General features: G+C 37.6%; 1 protein-coding gene across 1 annotated transcript in view; it reads left to right on the top strand.

The window, feature by feature from the left end:
• The first annotated feature begins 1,916 nt into the window (after positions 1–1,916).
• LUZP2 (leucine zipper protein 2) overlaps positions 1,917–20,832 on the top strand; it is a 445,330-nt gene continuing 426,414 nt past the window's right edge. The window contains exon 1 of the mRNA XM_060157750.1: positions 1,917–1,978. Coding sequence (XP_060013733.1) covers positions 1,917–1,978 — 62 coding nt within the window. The remainder of the gene's footprint in view (positions 1,979–20,832) is intronic.

The following is a 20,832-nucleotide window of genomic DNA, read 5'->3' as shown; positions in this document are numbered from 1 at the left end:
CAAAAGCAAACTGAAATGCATATTTTTCTTCAGAGTCAGAATTCTGTTTTAGGAAAGTGTAGTGCAATTTTTCTTTGTAAATGACATGCAATTCACAAGTGAGTTGATTTGTGTATTCCTAGTTATATCTGTTGTGGATTTTACTATGGCCCAAGAGGGTGGTATCCAGTTTACAGAAGTTATTACTCATCTATTTTGTTGGCTTGGGCTTTTTAAAGTAATATCTGTTCTGTATGAGTGTTTTAACTCCAATCCCATTAGAAGCAAAAGCAAAAACAGATCGTTAAATTAGACAAAATAAAGCTTTATAACAAATGTATTTTTCCTACAGGTAATGTCTTCAAAAAATAGACTAAAGGGAAAGTTTCATCTAAATTTTACTGTAAATGGCTAGCCCCTGAAAAAACTGGGATATGAGCTGAGCCATCTGGATAGGAATTCCTGGAGAACATCTGACCTTTGCCCTCTAGGGTCTCTGATGCATGTCAACCTCTATTGAACATCAACTTTGTGTTAATCACCGAGTTTGTTATGCTAAGTATGATGTTCCAGGCAACAGTACGGTTTGCTTAAGATTTAGAAGAACACAGTTCTTTGTTGAAAAAAAAAAAAAAATACAGCTCAGATCTTGATGAGATCTTTCCTCATCTCTATGATAGGGGCTATTTATATTTCTCTAGGTTGGCTCTTGAAACAATCAAATGAAACAATGTATGAAGTAGTGCTTTACAAACATTTATTTAACAAGGTTATCCTGCCAGAATACCCTTGTTGTAAAGATCCTAGAATCGAACATCTTAGTAGATGAAGTTGGCACTATTTTCTAGGATTACTTTTGCAAAATAGAGTTCTATTATTTCATTTTTCTAATTAATTTTTGAAAATAAAGCTTACTAAATATCAGATGTTCATTAACGAAAATTTGGAAACTGTAGAAAAAAATGACAGATAAAATCTTCTGCCTTCCAATACCACCACTCCAAGTTAATTACTAACATTCTGATGATTGTCTCAGTTATGTTTCCTCACCTGAAGAAAAGCCACCCTTTAGGTGAGTGAACCTGTGACACCAACTCCAACCCCACTACCCGTTGGTGGTACAAACAGAGTCACATTGAAATTATAGGAAGGTCAGAAATTTTCAAATCACAGAAACAGCAGACGTCTCAACTGTCTGAAAACCTCTTTAGAGTCCACGCTTGCGGACTAAGAAGCTTGCAATGGCAATACGGTCTCAGGGTGCATTTCTGGACGCTGCTCGCTCCTACTGCCCTTCCATTCACATCAAACGAGTCATTATGCATTTTTAATTAGAATAATATTTTAAACATTCTCTCCAGAGCAACGTTTTTACAAACACTGTTTAATCAAGTGAGGGGCGCCTGCCTATGACTCTAGCCTCCGGTAGTCTTTCCCAGTGAATTCTGTTTCACCTCCTGCCGCGAACGCCGGTTCAGTTACTGGCAGATTAGATTTCTCTCCTGGCCCCCGCCTCGCCCTTCCCCATCCTATGGAGAAGCGGGAATAAAAAGATCAGCCCCAGGCGGCGTGCAGCTGGGTGAGTGCAGCCCGTTGACCGGAGCGCGCGGGTCCATCGCTGGGCACCCCCTCCCTCTCCCCGCGCCGCCTCCAGCGCGAGTGACAACGCGCCCTCGGGTCTCGGGAGCTGCGGCGGCGAACAATCCCGGGCAGGGCTCGCCTCGCCGGTGACATCACTCCCGAAGATACTCCCCACTCTCAGCGCCTGCCTTCGCAAGGAGTCCGTCCGTTTGCTTGTCGGTTTCCTTCCGTCCGCTGCTGGAGAGGGCTCATTGCTGGCCAGGGACAGAGCCGGGCACTGAGGAGCGACAGGACCCGGAGGACGAGGAGGGAGAGCGCAGACAGCGAGGAAAGGAGGATCCCGGCAGGTGACAAGCATGAAATTCAGCCCAGCGCACTACCTGCTGCCTCTCCTGCCGGCGCTGGTCCTCAGCACCAGGTGAGTCCAGGAGCGTGAGTGACCTGAGCTGAGAGGAGTTGCCGGTAGGTTGGTCCAACCGCAGGTCACCTGTGGAGACCAAGGACAGACAGTTCAGCTGTTTGCATCTCCCATCTAAGTTAGGGGGGGTCTCTCTATAATTCGGGCTCTGAAATCCTTCTGAGGGAGTAGAGCCCTTTCCTAGTTATCCTAGCCCTTAAAGAAATCCTCAGTATTCCTCCCAGTGAGGGGACCAAGTGTTCCTTCCAAAGCCATGTTTCCCTCCAGCGCTAGTAGTAGCAAACAGATAACACGCGGTAAGAGACGAAATAAAGAAAGGAAATTAGACAAGGAGAGTAATGTCACCAGACAGTCTCTGTATACAACGGAGCTGTCTTAATAGCCACAGCGCTTACCTCCTCCCCCAAGTGTGTCTCATTTTAAGGCACAGGGAACCAGAGAAAAATGACAAATCTTGGGAGATGGTTAGCCTTGCACAAAGTTCCTGGACTTGTGAATCAGACTGTTTTCATGTCTTGAGTAGGCTTAGTGGTAGGCACTTTCCTTTGGCTGTCTTGTGAACAGGTCTAATTAAAGAGCACACAAGACGATTAAAAGTTAGAAGACACTCTCAGAGTGCTGATGCAAGGACTGTAGTCAGAAACAATTAAGTACTGTATTCCATCCCTGGCCATAGATGGGACTTTAAGCCCAAGCACAGAGGAGCTATTTTTAGTGGAGGTTTAAAATGCGTTGATTGAAAAGAGTTTTGTGATTCCCCACTGTTGATCAAGTCCCAAAGTTGGTGATGGGTTTTCATTCTTCTTCCACAAGAGCAGCACAAAGGTGGACTGTTTCATTGCCCAGGACTGAGCCTTTATTCTGCATGGCCTGAACATACTGGCAGCAACCTCTCTGCCTTGGCTACTATAAAATAAAATGACCCACACAGGATAAGGATCTTTTCAAATCTATGTGAATGGAAACATTATCTGATTATGTTTCTGCTGGAAAATGAAGAGGGGAAATAGGATTATATCTAATTCTGAAATTGAGAAGTATGAAGGAAACTCATTATGTATGAAAAGTCAGGGTAGCAAAATTCTTGATTCCATTCCTAACTGACACACCCTCTTTCAGACTCTTGTAACCAAACTTTCCTTCTAGTGTGAGGACTATTTGGTTTAGCCCCAGTAGTTGATGAACTTAGTCTCTGCTTGCAAACAAAGCCCAGGTGACTTTCCCAGACTAAAATGGAATATGAGCTGTATTCTTTATTTTAAGATTGCTTGTCACTTGAATTCACAAACGGCAGATGGTTTTAAAATCACTTTGCTTCCCGGTACTATAATAACTTGCTCCAATAACAGCCCATTTTAGTATTTGTTTCTAGCTCTACACTCAGTGCTAATCACGCATAATTGTTATTTTTTGAAGTGTCTTGCTATTTACTCTGAACTCTTGTGTTGTGGTTAATAATTACTTGTGAATTCTTCTAGAGAAAGGAAGTTCTCAAAGTTTGGGGCATTTAAGTATATGCCTGTCAATATATGCAGAGAATAATAAATATTTAAACAATGGAAGCCCTGCCCACAGTGATTTTTAAATACAGTGAATCTCTAGTGTTCCAAAAGTACACTTGCTTTTTAAGGATACTATAATTTAAGTGGCTCAGAAATCGAAGTTTTAATGTTGGTTATATACTACAAAAACAAAGAGCCATCACCTTATAAAAGTGTTAATTTTTATAAGGATAAATTAAAAAAATAGTCAATGCACTTTTCACAACAAAAATCTAATTAGTCGTTCCTAGTTTACTTTAGATATGAAACTTCTGCAGTGTTGGTTGTATGTGAAAACTGTGACAAGTCTTCTTTAAATTTTCCCTCTTGCCAACTCAACCAAAAGAGCATGCTGGGCTTAAAAAAGCGAAACTTTTCCTAATCGGTGGCATGTCTTATTATTGTGATTACTCGGTAACAATTTACTGTACTGGATACCCAGATTACCTTGTGACAGTAAGAGAACTTGACAATGAATTGGGTACTATCAATATGTCATTTTGCAAAGAAGAGCTCATGTTTCAGTGGACTCTAACAGAGGCCATTCTGTTTGTAGTATTTAAGAGTTCTTGTACGCATTTGGTTAATGTGCACATTAGAACCTAAACTGAACAGGTTTGCAAGAACATTTGCATTAGTAGAGGTGCGCTTATTGCCCGGCTGAGAAAAACTGTGTAGCTGAACCATGACCACCTGTGACAGTAGGCTTTCTAGCCAAAGACTTACGCTAACTTAATTTCGTAGTCACTGGTCCTGTTTGTGAAGCAAAAGGCATTTCACATGCTTCAATTGTGTTGAATGCACTAGCAGAGGGTGGCAGTTGCTAAATTTTCCTATTGCCTTCGGGTGTTATCACTTGTCTTTTATTATTAAGTTCTTTTCAAAGTGTGGAGAACACAGATCTGAGACTCTTGGTGCAAAAAAAAAAAAATTATTTGCTTCAACATCTCTTTCTGGGCATAGCTCTTTAATACCTTGCTATTATCTTTCCAATAGGTCTAAGTTCAGTTCTGTTTTAAGGTTAATGAATGTGTTCACTAAAGTAAATGCTGCAATTAGAGAAAGATAGCGTAAAATAGTATTCTACCCACAGGGATGAAAACTCTAAAACAATTCTGTCTTTTAAATACGAATTTTTGAATAGCTTTCTGTTTTTATTTTTTCCTTATCCCTGCATTTTCTATAGCAACTTTATATGCCGAAGCACAAAAATTCCATAATTTTCACCAAAGTGAACAACATCTATGCCCCCCCAGTCAGGGTTACTTCATTTGTCCTGAAAGAAAGCTAAATGTTCACCTTCAACAATAGCCAAGAACTGTTCTCTGTTTTACTGCTGAACCCCTAGAGGTAAAAAGAGCTGTAATTTCCTGGCATATTGTCTCTCCTATTTATAAAGTATATATAAATTCAAAAAAAATAGAGTTAATTTAATGAATGATGTAGCTAGTGCAGAAATCCATTTAACCTGTACACAAATAAACGTGGTCAAAGAAAGCGAACATATCTTCAGAATAGAATAACTGTACTTTTTAAATAGCCTTATTTTGTAGAAGCATTAAATTGCTGTTCCAAGGCAGCCAGCAATTCACTTCAGAAAGAAGTAGTACAGGTATTGAAAGGAATAGTAGGGTGAAAAAATCTTCAGAAGTTCTTGGTGAAAAGGGACCCATGGAGTGCTGGAGAAGGCTTGTACTTTAGTCTGCTGAACCTCTGTTCCTTTATGCTGTGATTCTACTCTTGATACTTTTGGCTTTAAATGACTTAATGGGGAGAGAACATGGTAGGGGAGGAGTGAAGGTCTACTGACTTCTGGTGGTTTTCCATCAAGCAAGAATTTTAAGCAGATGGTCGGTTATAGTCCTCCCAACAGGAGTCACCTTACAGGTCTGTCCTGGGCCCTCTGATCAGCAGTCACACCACATGTTTACTTTGGAATGTATTTTTAGATGGTACTATATATTGAAGATGCCCCAGGCTCCTCTTTGCTCTGTGCCTCAATCTCTCCTCAGAATCAAGTTGATGGATAGGGTAAAGGAAAGACAAGAGTCACAATAAAAACACAATAAGCACCAAAAAATTTTCATTTTTAAGCAAATAAATTTGATATCCAAAGGAGTCTTACTTTAATTCCCCCAAATTGATCTGAGGTACTATATTTTTTTTGTCCCAAGCCCAGTACACAAGGAGTCTTACCCCACACACACCTTTACATGACCCTGCATACATTTCTTTGTAAGAATTTCTCCATTCTGTGTAATTGAGTTAGAGAAATGTCTCTTCCAGGCCAAGATATTGGCAAAAATGTTTTGACTTTTCTGCGGTACACGGGCCTCCCACTGCTATGGCCTCTCCCGTTGCGGAGCACAGGCTCCAGACGCGCAGGCCCAGCGGCCATGGCTCATGGGCCCAGCCGCTCCGCAGCACGTGGGATCTTCCGGACCGGGACATGAACCCGTGTCCCATGCATTGGCAGGCGGACTCCCAACCACTGCGCCACCAGGGAAACCCAATGTGTTGACTTTTTAAATCCCTTTTCAGGGCCTTAGTTGCCTAATTACAATAGCAGTTTTTTTAATGACTTATTTGTGGAATATCTTTGTGCACTAAATTTTCTTTATAATTAATGAAAGAGACACCGCAAACATTTATGAATTGACTGTACAATTGTCCCAGACCAAACTCTATGTAATTGAAAGGGAGAACTTGACCTACCAACCAGGAAGGAAAAATCACTGAAACCACTGGCGGTATATGGGTGTAATGAAATTATGCTTTCTCATGTGTGTTATGAGAGCGCTTGTGTGTTGTGGGTGCATGTGTGCTATTTTTAACTGACTTCTAGAGGAAAATCTTTTTTAATAGGACAAAATCATTTAAGTAACCTGATTAAACAGATAATGTTTAATATTAAATTTTCTTCTCTAGGAAATCCAAAAACTTCCATTTGAACTTATCTTCATATCATTCAGAAATGTTTTTGATGTTTTCATTATTACACATCAAAAATGTACTTGCAATAAATCAGTTGTTACATAAGGCAGTAAAATAATATATTAGTTACAAATACATGTACCTATAATCTAGTCACATTCAGAAATATTTATATATAAGGTAAAGTTGGATAAATATTAACAACAAGGTTTTAAACAAAGTTTGAAGTGTGAATAGAGGAAAGAGCAAATAAAGTCAATTAAGCAATATCAAAAATAACTTTTACCGAGGACAATGAGAGAAATGATATTTTGTAATTGACATTAGTATCATGCAACATTTGCTAGTTGTATGATGTTAGGTGAATTGCTTAGACTTTTTTTTTTTTTTTTTGCGGTACGCGGACCTCTCACTGTTGCGGCCTCCCCCGTTGTGGAGCACAGGCTCCGGACGCACAGGCCCAGCGGCCATGGCTCACGGGACCAGCCGCTCCGCGGCATGTGGGATCCTCCCGGACAGGGGCAGGAACCCGTGTGCCCTGCATCGGCAGGCGGACTCTCAACCACTGCGCCACCAGGGAAGCCCTGCTTAGCCTTTTTATCCAGTTTTCTCATGTAGAAAATAGGACTACTCATAGGAACTACCTGAGGGGGCTGTGGTAAAGACTGAATGAGTTCATCTAAAAACAGAGTTTACCATATTCCGTGGAACATAGTAAGTACTTAACAGAGGTTAGCCTGTGCAGCTATTACTATATAGTTATTATTTTCATGAAATTTTTGTATCTGTGATTGATCTGGACATAGCAGAATAAATGAAAACTTGGATGCAAATAAATTGGACGGCACAAAATTAACAAGAGTGACAGTCGTCATGCAAAAGAAAGAAAAGATCGCCAAAGAAGAGGGGAAGCAGGAGAAATAATGAGGATTACCTGGTAAATCGGGTGGGTCTTTGAAAAGTGTTTTGGTTCCTGGATGGTACTGTGCACTTTGGTGAACACCATGAAAAATTGTGATATTTAATTTTACCATATAGAATATGATTTAGCACAAAAGTGTATGATTAGCAATATTTAATTTATATAGCTACAAGTGAATTTAATTAAATTGCATAAATTGTACCATCAAATCAAAGCCGTGAGCATAAGCATCAATGAATAAAAAAGGATGCTTTCAAGCTACATAGGCAAGATTGATATAAAAGTTTCTACAACTTTATTTTCTACTTGTTAATCAATTTCATCATCCATCAGCAAGCTATAAAAGGTAGAAAGATTTAGAAAAATTAAGGGAAGAAAATGTAGATTTTTTTTTCTACTATTGAAAACAATTTGAGAACTGCTGATATAGAAAAAGTTCAACTGCTATATGTCTTAAGAATCATCACATAAAAGGGACTTTATAGTAAACCAATTTTGAAAAGAGCTTTGGAGATCATGTACTCTCAACTAGTTTGCACATAGTTTATCATAAACTCTTCATAGTTGTGCTATGAAATTCTGACTATTAAATGAAGAAGTGTGTATATTTTTGCCATAGATTACTGTGTGTGTATGCATATGTGTCATTATATGTCAATTGAGTGGATCATAGAACGGGGTATAATTTGCTGCTAAGGGAAAAGAAAAGACATAGATCATGTTAAGTCTGCATCAGAAAGGGGCACATGTTTACTGAGACATTTAGAAATGTTGCTTCATGATCAGAAGATGCAAAAAATATATATATCGAAAGTAAACCATTCCATTCAGACACAATCTAAAATTCAACCAAATAAACACTGTGCTCTGAAAATGCTTTCATGAATACTAGGAGACATCGTTATACCATAGGTAGTGATTGCATTGCAAATTACGTCTGACTTGCTTGGTGCCGCTTTCGAGTTTTTTAATCTCTTTGAGTGTACTTTAAAGAGTCTGTTATTGGGAAACATGCTGTGAATACAAGGTTGTGTTCTCATCCAAAGCCCTTCATATTAGAGGTGAGAAAACTGAGGTCCAGAGTGACTGAGACTTCCCTAAGACCACAGAGGAAAAGCAAAACAAGAACCCAGAACTTTACCTAGTGCTCTCTCTCTTCTATCATATGATTACTCTCCATGTCATCTCTTCTGTAATTAAGACGCATTGGTATAGTTGGTACCTACCTTATATCCAGAACTATTCTAGTTATTGTAGAGTATAAGGTAATTTAAAAAATTCTCCAGCCACGTAGAATCATGATAGAACAACATGCTATAGTCAAAGGGAATTAGAATAATGAGCTGAACACCATTTGTTCACCTGTATTCAGTTGTTTTTTGAAGAGTGAGTTGGCCTAAAAAAAATTTCCAGGTCATTTTCAAAACCCAAAGCAGAGTCACTAATGAGTTCTCAACTTTGCACAATTCACCTTGCAAGAGATACACCTATAGTGGTTACTGTTGGCTTTTCAGTTCTATTGTAAGGTGATATTTTTGGTACCTTTGGGATCTTTTCATTGAAACTCTTTCCTATAAGTGTAGTTCCTGGGAGACATTTGCTTATATATATTCGTCACCTATTAAATCTATACTGCAACTGTGTAGTATTGTTCAATGGGTAGCATACTGAACTATCTTACAAAGATGAGTTCCTAAATATGTTCATATCTAGCTTTAATTTATGGTGATATTACATTTCATTTGGTTTATATGTCTCTATGCTTTCATCATAGCCTATACAATATTTAGTTATATAACATTTTTTAGGGCAAAGTGGTAATAGATTTCATTCTACACATACATATCATAAACTCCCTGCCTTTGGATAGGTTTCTTAACCATTCTGACAGTTAAATTTCTCATCTATAAAATGGAAAATAATAATGTCCAATATTTAGGGCCATTAAGATTGAAGAAAGTATATTAAGTTCTCTCTCAGTACCTGCATATAGCTGTACTCTTCGTCCTTTAGGAAATTCTAAGACATGTTAGCTATTACTATATGTAGAAATTATTATGATTCAGTGTGTTGATTTTATATTGGATACCTCAAGCAATCAACATTTAATTATTTTATTAAAAATCAAAGTAAATTAATTCCTTAAATGAATTTCAAAGTTCTTGACTGACACAGCCAAAATAATAAAATCGTAGTTTATTCTTGATATGATTCTTCTAGGGGTAGGGTCAGGAGGGAATTGAGCTCAGTGAATGCTCCTTAGGAAAAATGGAACAAAAAGCATGCGATGACTTGCTGCCTTCCAAAGTAGTCCTTTCAGCTGAGCTAAGGTATCGGCAAAGGCTAATGTAGATTCTGGGTTAGCCTTTATCTCATGTCCCTATGGAGGATGTGACTTTCTGTGACTTCCTCCTGTTTATCCTCAAAAGGGTTTCTAATTAATTCCCCATCTTTTAACTCTGTTCAACACACAACTCTGAGCATCTAGAAGCACTTACTCAGTGAGTAGCTTGAGATGAATGGGGTAGGGGTTACAGGAAATGTTTGTGCTGTCATATGTGTTAAATCCAAAGAATATGGAATCAAACAGACTTTGAGTCAGCTTTACTAGCTAAATGATTTTAGAAATGTCAATTAACATCTCTTAGCCACATTTTTCTCATCGATGAAAAGGCAATAACATTGCCTCTCCCATATAGATTTGTCAAGAGGATCAAATAAGCTAATGTACAAAAAGAATAGTTTCTAGCACAGAGAAATACAACTCAGTATATTGCCAATTTTACATTACCTGGCTGAAAGGATTAGAGAGATTTTACCCTACCAGAGTGTATTGCATTTCAGAAAGAGCAGTCCTTAATAAAAACTTTTACTTGGTATAGGAAAGACAAAAGTGTTGGTGAACAGATTTTGGAACTCAGCCTTATCCTCCCTTATTACAGATGAAAAACAACAACAACAACAAAAAAACCCTGAATGGAGAATGTATTTTCCTCCAAGCTCATGTGGATGATTTGAGACCAATGTGAAAGTCAATTCCAAATCACTGTAACCAATTCCAGTTAGGAACACTGATTTAAATACATGCAATACCTCAAGGAAAATAGTATGGAAAACTAGTATGACATGACCTAGCTTCTATTCTGAGTCTGAAAGCTCCAAATTATGTTGCTAATAATTTTGCTAATCCAGTTAAACATTAAATATAGTTATTGAAATTATATTACCATATCACACTAATTCCTTTAAAGAAGGTTCATTTTTTGAGTTGACCTAAAGATGGCAGGACCAAAAAGATGTATCTTGAAGTAGGACAGCATAAACACCAACAATCCTTTGGACAAGTAGAGGATTCTGGATTTTAAAATTAAGTAGTCTCACAATGGGTAAGGTTGGTCATGATCTCCATAGAATGGTGGAGAAGGGGCTGGAGTGGCCGAGGGAAATAAAAAGCCTAGCACCCTAGGGAACTTTGAATGCTATGTGCATGAACAGAGACGGTAGGAGTAGAAAGGAAAGTCCTCAATCACTAGCCTTCCTCTTTTTCTTGTTTTTTTTGTTATTTTAATTTTATCTTTTCTAATGCTGGCAGTCATTCATTTCTGGTCTTTGCAGTAAGCTAAGTTCTTAGCATTGAGCAGAAAAGGCGGGGGAGGGGGCTGCTTTAAATTATAAAAGAAACAAGAAAATGCATGAAGAATTTAAGTGACATGTTGGCAAGAAGCAGATATGGTTGAGTAAGCTTTATATTGTTGAGAACATGTAGCTTTTTCCTTCAGATACCACAAAATGAAATGTGAGCTCATTCTACAAAAAAAGTTCACATAAGAATGGGGGAAAACTGTTTTTTTTTTCTGACACTACAATTTAGAAAAATATTGAAAGATACTGAATCCCTTTTGTGTAAAAGGGATTTTTTTATGTATGGATTCTTTGTTTGTATGTCTTTATTTCAATTGGTATTTTATATAACATGTAAGTTACAGATTCAGCCACTAATGTTGAGGACTAATTATTGCCCTGGTAGTGTGCTAGATGCTTACTCTCTGTCACTCAACCCTTACTTCCTTGCAACACATTATACTTATACATGTTTTATCACTAGGGAGAAGGAATTTTGGATATATTAAATAATTAGCCCATATTTTCCCAGCTAGAAAGTGGTCAGATCCTAGCTCATTTTTCTGAGAATTGTTTTGTGAATGAAACTATACCTATGTCTATAAAATGTAATCTCTGCATAAATACACACTGAATAAAAAAACTTATAAACAAGAATGCTGAAACTAGACTGTGTTGGCAAATAGCTGCATGTTTGCATGAGGTGGGACAGGCTACATTAAAAACATTCTTAAATAAAGCATCCAAAGAAATTCATTATTTTTAAACCAGATAAATTGAAGCCTTTATTATAAGTACAAAATTTTGCAAGCTAATTTCAATATTCCTATGTAGAAAATATATGTTTCCTCAGATCAGTATTTCTCAAAGTACACTCCTCAGTGTACCTAAATCAGAATCCCCTGGGATGCTTATTAAAAAGGCTACTTCCTTGTCCCTACCGTAGACAGATTAGATTAGATTCTCTGAGGAAGGGGCCAAAGAGTTTTCATTTTAATGTGGAAATCAGATGCTTTCTATCTGAAAATTTGGAAACTATTTGAAACTGTAGAGTCTGGAACACTTTGATCTCTTGAGCACTTGCTTAACATGGACATTGCAGCTGAAGTCAAGAAGATGGAAAGATGGTGATGTTTTGGCAAAAAATAACACCTATTTTCACATGTATATAAATGAATTTAATAGGTGAGAATCTTGTCACATACCAAGGCTGCATTTATCAATCAAGTTGCATGAAAATAATTCTCTGCCTCCTGCGCTTTTCTACAGAGGGCTAAGAAACTGAAATTAAACTCAAATAAACTAAATGGTATAAAACTATATGACATGGATTTATCAGGGGGCATACTTTATTTAGAAAGTACTTGATAGCAAGGTGAAATCTTACTGATAGCACTGAAAAGAATGAAAACTCCACTTTCTCCTTCACATTTTAGTCTGGTAAAAATGAAAATTTTGATCCCCACCTCCTTCATTAGTAGCAGTTGGTTTTGACTGATGTGGAAAAACAGATTTTGTTTCAATTAACTTTATGTGTTAAACAGAATGTGCAACTATGTCAGCCATATTGCCTGCTTCTCTTCCTCTCTGCAGTATCAGTTAGTTCTCCTGAAATAATAAAAGAATCAAAAGATGATATGATAATAAATAAGAGCTAACACTTATGTAATATCTTAAACCAGATTAATCCTCACAGACTTCTTGTGAGGTGGTGGTTGTTGTTGCCTCCATTTTATATCTGTGGAGACTAAGGCACACAAGGGTTAGATTACTAACCCTCAGTTATAAAGTGGTAGGTAGTGGAGTCTAAAGTCAAACTCCAAATAGTTTTCTAGCCCATGTTCTTAATCACTGTGCTACAGCGCCTCCTAGTGTGTAAAGTAAAACACTGGCATGACCCTAAATCTGCGTCAGCCTCATATATGGGTTCCGATTTACTCCATGAGAGGACAGAAAAATGTAACTTCCTCTCAGGTTTCCTCTAAGTTCACAACTAAATATAACAGAAGGTCCTTTCTTTAAAGTTCCAGCTAAAATAATGTTCATTTTATTTTGTTTTTATTGTGAAAGAAAAATAATCATGAATTTGTGTAATATGGTCTTTATTTGTGGATGTTGTTTTTCCAAGTCACACCAGGGACCTGTAGTGTCCTACCATCTGGCTCCAGATAGCTTCCATGTTTCAGCTGTGGAGCTTAGAAACATGTGGTGGGAATCAGACTGACCTGCGTTCTAACTGCAGCTCAGCACTTGCTACCTGTGTGATCCTACCTAATAGTAGGTAAAGGTTATTGTTTGTTTTTTTGTGTGCAAGAATTGTACTACACATTTCTTTAGGATTACTTTAATGCTTTTTTGTACTTCATGAATGTGCTTTATAGATTAGAACACTGAAGATTAGAGAAGTTAATATACCTAAAGTCACAACATTACTAAAGGTAGAGGTGAAATTTTTTTTTTTTTTTTTTTTTTTTTTTTTTTCCTGTACGCGGGCCTCTCACTGTTGTGGCCTCTCCCGTTGCGGAGCACAGGCTCCGGATGCGCAGGCTCAGCAGCCATGGCTCACGGGCCCAGCCGCTCCGCGGCATGTGGGATCTTCCCGGACCAGGGCACGAACCCGTGCCCCCTGCATCGTCAGACGGACTCTCAACCACTGCGCCACCACGGAAGCCCTAGAGGTGAAATTTGAACCCACAATTTAATAGACATAGCCTCAAGGTCAGGATCCTCATACAGTAAAGTTAACACTGAAATTCGTGGTATCAGGCATTTGGGAGGTAACTCAGAAACAAAGGAGCTGTTGAGAGCCACATGCAGACTAGTGTAAAAACCAGACTTGTGCCATACACGCACGTGGATGAGTGAGCTAAGGGGTCTGGTGTACGCAACTCCTCAAAATATCCCCATGTCATGAATAGTGTCACCTTTTGTTTTACAGATGTGAAAGTTAACAGACTCATTATTTGAACTCAGCCTATCCTGAAACCTAACCTAATAATAATAATTATTATTATTATCATTATTAGTATTATGGCCCCCAGATTTTCCTTAGAAAGTTTGTGTCGTTGTTTTACTGGAACTGCACTTCCATTTGTAGTCAGAAGATGGCACTGTGAAGTATGAAGTATAGTACAGTCATCTCCGTTCTAGATTTAACCTGTTCATTGACTGAAACATTCATCTCAAAATTGATGTCTAAAATAATCTGGCTTCATTTCACATCAAAATAATTACCAAAGATAAATGTATGTATATTCATGTACATGTATATATGCATGTATATATGATATATACTATATAGTATACATGTATTTTATAATATATGCAATTATAATAAATTATCTATATATTACACATAGTTATTTTACAGTTTTTTGATAATTTATCCTTGAAAATAGGCTTTGTTTGGAAACACAGTGCTGTTAGCTTGGTCCCATTCATCACTACGTTGATTCCTACAAGTCTAGTTTCCTCCTGAGTGGAATTGGACCTGAAAGTTTAATAATGGACCCATTTCCCCAATGTACTCTTAATTAAAAGAATTTTCCAGGACAGACTTTAAGGGAAGTAGGCATTATGTGAGGGAGACAAGGATATCTGACATATAGAATTTTAATTTTAATTTTATACATACTCATATCTTTTCACTTCATTCTGTGTAGCAGTTAGTAATAACTCCTTTTTATAGATGAGGAGACTGTTAGTAATGACAGGTAGGTGGCCCAGAGCCAGGGCTGAGTTTGGCTTTCGCAACACCCAAGTTACCTTGGGACCTGGAAAGTTAGACTGTAAAGGAGGCAGAGTTGCCTTGTCTTAGTCTGCTTTGGCTCCTATAACAAAATAGCATAGACTGGGTGGCTTAAGCCACAGACACACACTTCTCACAGTTCTGGAGGCTGGGAAGTCCAAGCTTAAGGTGCTGGCAGATCCACTGTCTAATGAGAGCACTCCTCCTGGTCTGCAGACAGTGGTCTTCTTGTTGTATCCTTACCTGATGGATCAGAGAGACAGAAAGCACAGTCTTGTGTATCTTCTTCTAAGAGCACTAGTGTCATCATGAGGGTTCTACCCTCATGACCTAATTACCTCTCAAAGGCCCCACCTCCTAATTCCATCCCAGTGAGGGTTAGGGTTTCAACATATGAATTTCAAACGGACACAAACATGCATCCATAACATGCCTGTTAAAAGATGAAGCAAAGGCTATCATCCTGGAAGGGTTTAAAGGAGGTGGTACATATGCAATATTTGATGTTTTGTCATGCGTGATTTTGGTCCTACGTTTGTTAGTGTACCTTTCATAAGTCGATGTGAGTACCTGCCTATAGCCCTTACATCTTTAATCAGCTAAGATGCAATTTCTTGGTATGTATCAGAAAATGCCAAATAATAGTGCCTTAAGCAAAACAGAAGTTCATCTCTCTCTCACCTAAGATATACATAGAAGAGGAAATGCAGGGTTGGTTGATTCTCCTGTCTGGCATAGTTTAAGTCTCTGTTTTTCTTTATTATTATTATTTTAACAAAATAGATGGTGATTTTTTTGCCACCTGAGATATTAGTGTGATTTTTATGTCAATTGATAGAGACCAGCTAACATCACAAGTTCCTCTTAAAGATAAATAAATGAAAATTGTATTTGCTGACATGCCAGTTAACCAAAAATGAAATCACTTTTGCCTGCTTTTGAATTCATGTTTGATCATGTCTGAACTGGAAACATCTATACATGAAAGAAAGTCTACACAGAGTCATAAGATGATTAGTCATGATCCTGTAGTAATCATTGGTAATGTTTTATTTTATTTTTATAGTCAATGTAGCAAGAGAAAGAAATGGATGAGATTTGTCCCAGGCCAACAACTATGTTTTAAAGCACTTTCAGATATTTGGAAAACATAAATTTATCAATGGCCATTTTAAAATTATGTTGCTATTTTGACTATCTGTTTAAAGAATTGAAAGTGTAAAGATTATTTTTTTTAATATGCTCAAGACCTGTGTAACACAAAACAAATAACGTTTTGTCTGTGACTCCTTTCTATCCATCATTCCTTACAGCTATAGTAAGTTTCAGGGCCAAGATTTGGACCCTAGACTCTGATTCCACAGCCTAGATTGTACGATGAAAGATCAGTAGATGAATCCCATCAGTCCTAAGCAAAGGCTAAATTCTGGTAGAAATGTGTGAATTGTTCTTTCAGGAAATCACCAGCTTTTGTCTACTGCAACCTTTCAAACACTGAATGTAGAGAGTGTTTATCCCAAAGAAGTGCTGAAAGGGTGATAGGCTGGGAAAATAAGAATTGCCAGACAGAATGCTAAGTGGAGGGCAAAGTGACAATGGAACCGATTTAGTGTTTTGATGCAAGTATAGTACATTCTGCACATACAGTCAGGATTCCCTGGTGACTTTTTGTAATAAGAAGTGCATCTGGGGAAAGCAAAACAAAAAACAAAAAACCCAGACCTTTGAAAAATAGAATGTTTTAAAGATGAGTAGTGAGCGCCGTGACCATAAACAGATGCTCACAGTGCGTCACTGGCATTGAATTAGAGTTTGTGGAGGAGGTGACTGGATTGTTGGGAGAAAAAGGCTCCGCTGAATGCAGGCAGTGACTGTTTTCTGTTGTTTAGGGGGTTAGTTTTGTTCTGGCTATAAAAAGGACGTAAAAGACAAACTGTCAGAAAGAGGGAGATAAATATTTCATGGGGATGAGTCCCTTATTCCTCATTCATAGTGAAACTGAGAGTGTAGTAACATGAGAAGAATGGATTCAGAATAAGTGAGTTTGCCTTATAGCTGAGCAACCCTAAGCAAATAAAACAGTCTCTACATCTCAGGAGAACTGAGGAGGGGGTAGCGAAATGAGGAATGTGAGGGAGACCAAATGTCAGAGAGTAAAGTTTCCCACCTCTGGGAATAGAGAGGAGAGAGTTGTAGAAGTTGTCACAGAACTACATGGTTTTCAACACTTAAAAGTATTTAGGAAAAAATTGTTTAGGAAAGTAAATCTCAGGAAGAAGACAGCTATGTATAAAGGCACTAAGATGAATAGTAATAATCATAATGATAAAAAATTCAAAGTTATAGCTTCTAAGCAGAATTGTAAAAAGTTAGTGGAAAATAGGTCATCCATTTGCCATTTCCATACTAAAAAAAAAAAAGAAAAAGAAAAAACCCTTCTTATGTTTATATAAATTTGAATGAAAATTGTCACATAAATGAATTTTATGTGACTTGAGGACGTCAAGCAAATTTTATATTAAGAATTTATATATCAAAAAAACAAACGACCCAATCCAAAAATGGACAGAAGGCCTAAATAAACATTTCTCCAAAGAAGACATACAGATGGCCAACAAACACATGAAAACATGCTCAACGTCTCTAATTATAAGAGAAATGCGATTCAAAACTACAATGAGGTATCACCTCACACCTGTCAGAATGGCCGTCATCAAAAAATCTACAAGCAATAAATGCTGGAGAGGGTGTGGAGAAAATGGAACCCTCTTGCACAGTTGGTGGGAATGTAAATTGATACAACCATGGTGGAGAACAGTATGGAGTTTCCTTAAAAAACGAAAAACATCATGAAAAACCTAGGGGTAAAGCAGGAATAAAGACGCAGACCTCTTAGAGAACGGACTTGAGGTTATGGGGAGGGGGAAGGGTGAGCTGTGACAGGGTGAGAGAGAGTCATGGGCATATACACACTAACAAACGCAGTAAGGTAGATAGCTAGTGGGAAGCAGCTGCATGGCACAGGGATATTGGCTCGGTGCTTTGTGACAGCCTGGAGGGGTGGGATGGGGAGGGTGGGAGGGAGGGAGACGCAACAGGGAAGACATATGGGAACATATGTTTATGTATGACTGATTCACTTTGTTATAAAGCAGAAACTAACACACCATTGTAAAGCAATTATACCCCAATAAAGATGTAAAAAAAAAATAATAAAAAAAAAAAAACAAAACAAAACAAAAAACGAAAAACAGAACTACCATATGACCCAGCAATCCCACTACTGTGCATATACCCTGAGAAAACAATAACTCAAAAAGACACATGCACCCCAATGTTCATTACAACACTATTTACAATAGCAAGGTCATGGAAACAACCTAAATATATGTTGACAGACGAATGGATAAGGAAGATGTGGTACATGTACACAATGGAATATTACTCAGCCATAAAAAAGAACAAATTGGGTCATTTTTAGACACATGGATGGACCTAGAGACTGTCATACAGAGTGAAGTAAGTCAAAAAGAGAAAAACAAATATCGTGTATTAACACATACATGTGGAATCTAGAAAAATGGTATAGATGATCTTATTTGCAAAGCAGAAATAGAGACACAGATGCAGAGACCTAACGTATGGACACCAAGGGGGGAAGGGAGGAGTGGGATGAATTGGGAGTTTGGGATTGACATACATACACTACTATGTATAAAATAGATAACTAATGAGAACCTACTGTATTGCACAGGGAACTCTACTTAGTGCTCTGTGGTGACGTAAATGGGAAGGAAATCCAAAAAAGAGGGGATATATGTATACGTATAGCTGATTCATTTTGCTGTACGGTAGAAACTAACACAGCATTGTAAAGCAACTATACTCCAATAAAAATTAATTATAAAAAAATAGCTTAAGTTTCTGTGGATGTTTATCCAATGTGAAAAGAAGCCTGTAAGAGTAAAATTGATCTTTTTTTTTCATAAGAATGTGTCATTTAAAGAAAAAGTACACCAGTCAAATCTTTATAAAAATTTGTTTAAAAAAAGAATTTATATATACATAATGTATTGTAACTAAGGTATTATCACTATCTACAAATACATTTATATAATTTTCAAATAGAGTAGAATACTTTATTGGGTTCACAAATAAGTGAGGCAGATCTGCCTTTGAGCAGGCAATACACACACGCATGCACACACAGACACACACTCATACACACCCGTGTGCTACATCTTCAACCTTGTATAAAATTGTGTAATAACTGTACAGTCTTGCCTGTGTTGAGGTGGGGAATCAGGTTGGCCAGAAATTTTTCAAGGTTAAGTTCCAACCCCCATAAGAGAAGGAGAAAATTAGAATGCAAGGAAAATAACATAGTCTCATGTTCCAGGGAGTTGACAGGATATCAGTTTGGTCCAGTATCCAACATCCCAGCATATGGAATATTCATATGAGAAGATAACATATTGTAACAGATTTCAGAGACTGCAGTAGATCTTTTTGGTGCCTGGTCCATCTTCACTAGGAGTGCCCCATTTGCCTGTTGCTTTTTCTGGTACCAGTTGCTTTTGGTGGCACCAAATGCTAATGAATCACCTAAAAAATTACAGAAAAATGACCTTAATGAGATTTTTTGCCTAATCCTGGGTTTTATTCATCCTCTATTTCAGCAACACCTTCTCCTATCCCTAACCTCCCTTAATGGGGGTCCCTTTCTCTACCCCTGCATACTGTGTACTTTCTCCCCCATCTCCCCCCCAACCCGGTGCCTAATTAGGCTTCCTCTCCCACCCTGGTTGTGATACACCCTCTCCCTCCATTGTCCCCCAACCTCCTCGTGCCCTATCCCCAGTCTCTACAGTCAACAACCATGTGGGTCTATCTCTGTGGTGCAATGCATGCTCCAAGCTTCTCTAGGGACCAAGGGAAGCTAGTCTTCTGCTGGGACCACTTCTTTGCTGAACGTTTTTGTTCTATCATGTTCCATCTCAACCTCTTTTGAAAGTACTCACTCATTGAGATAAAATCAGTTTCCAAAGGAGGCCCCTCTTAGGCTTTACTTTTGGGAAAACAGACGTAAGATAGAGGCTGATCTACCTCGGTTGAATCCTAGTCTTCCACATTACTAGCTATGTGACCTTGAATGAGCTGTTGAAAATTCTTTATGATAATTTGTTTCATTTGAATTGGAAAAATAACCAATCTGGAAGTCTTGTTGTGAAGATTAACAGATAACAGATTTAAAACACCTGTCACTTATACATATTTAATATATGATACTTTTCTTTACCATTTAATTATGGAAATTATTGCAAAACCTATTTTTGTGAAATGTGAATAGGTTTTATGTGAATGTGAAATTCTGTGACCACTCGAGGTGGAATAATCTCTACGATGCAATCTGTGCCTCAAAACTCTTTGTATGGCTTCTTTTTCAGGGTTTGATAATTTCTTGTTACCATATGTATTAGATTTCTCTTGTAATCCTCCCTAATACAAAATACATAATTTTTAAAAAATCATCTGTGTTCTAAGTTGAACCATATAAATGAAATCTTATTTGAAAAAGACAACTGCCTGTCCAAAGAATTACTGCTACAGTTTAAGAATTCTATACATCTTTTATGTAAAAAGATTATCCTATTTATTCAATCTCATTTTTATTTTTTCTTACATATCTATTGACTCAAAAAATATCAACCACCTCAGTGAGGGCATCGATCACATCACTTGCGTAAGTTTAATTATTTGAGCCAATTTCTATATTTTTTTTCTTAAAAATCCACTTAAGGAGGTTGAATTTATCAGATGGTATAAGGTAGTTATGTTGCTGCTCAAAGTTATTTTTATGTTGTGTTTAACACTTATGGTATATGAGAGGCTGTTTTTAATTACATCAAAGTCCTGCCTTTTTGTCACTGAGCAAGTAATTTCCCTCCCATTAAAAAAAAAACAAAACAATTTACTTTATCTTTGGGTTTCTAAGATGACATATTCCAGGAATTGTTTCTGAAATGTGGGGTACTTAACACTTTGTAGTGATTTAAGGTTCTACTGACTTGGAAAATAAAATGGAAAT

Source organism: Lagenorhynchus albirostris, chromosome 9 (genome assembly GCF_949774975.1).
Source record: "Lagenorhynchus albirostris chromosome 9, mLagAlb1.1, whole genome shotgun sequence".
In the NCBI taxonomy this organism is placed as follows: Eukaryota; Metazoa; Chordata; class Mammalia; order Artiodactyla; family Delphinidae; genus Lagenorhynchus; species Lagenorhynchus albirostris.
This window is presented reverse-complemented; position numbering and strand designations above follow the sequence as displayed.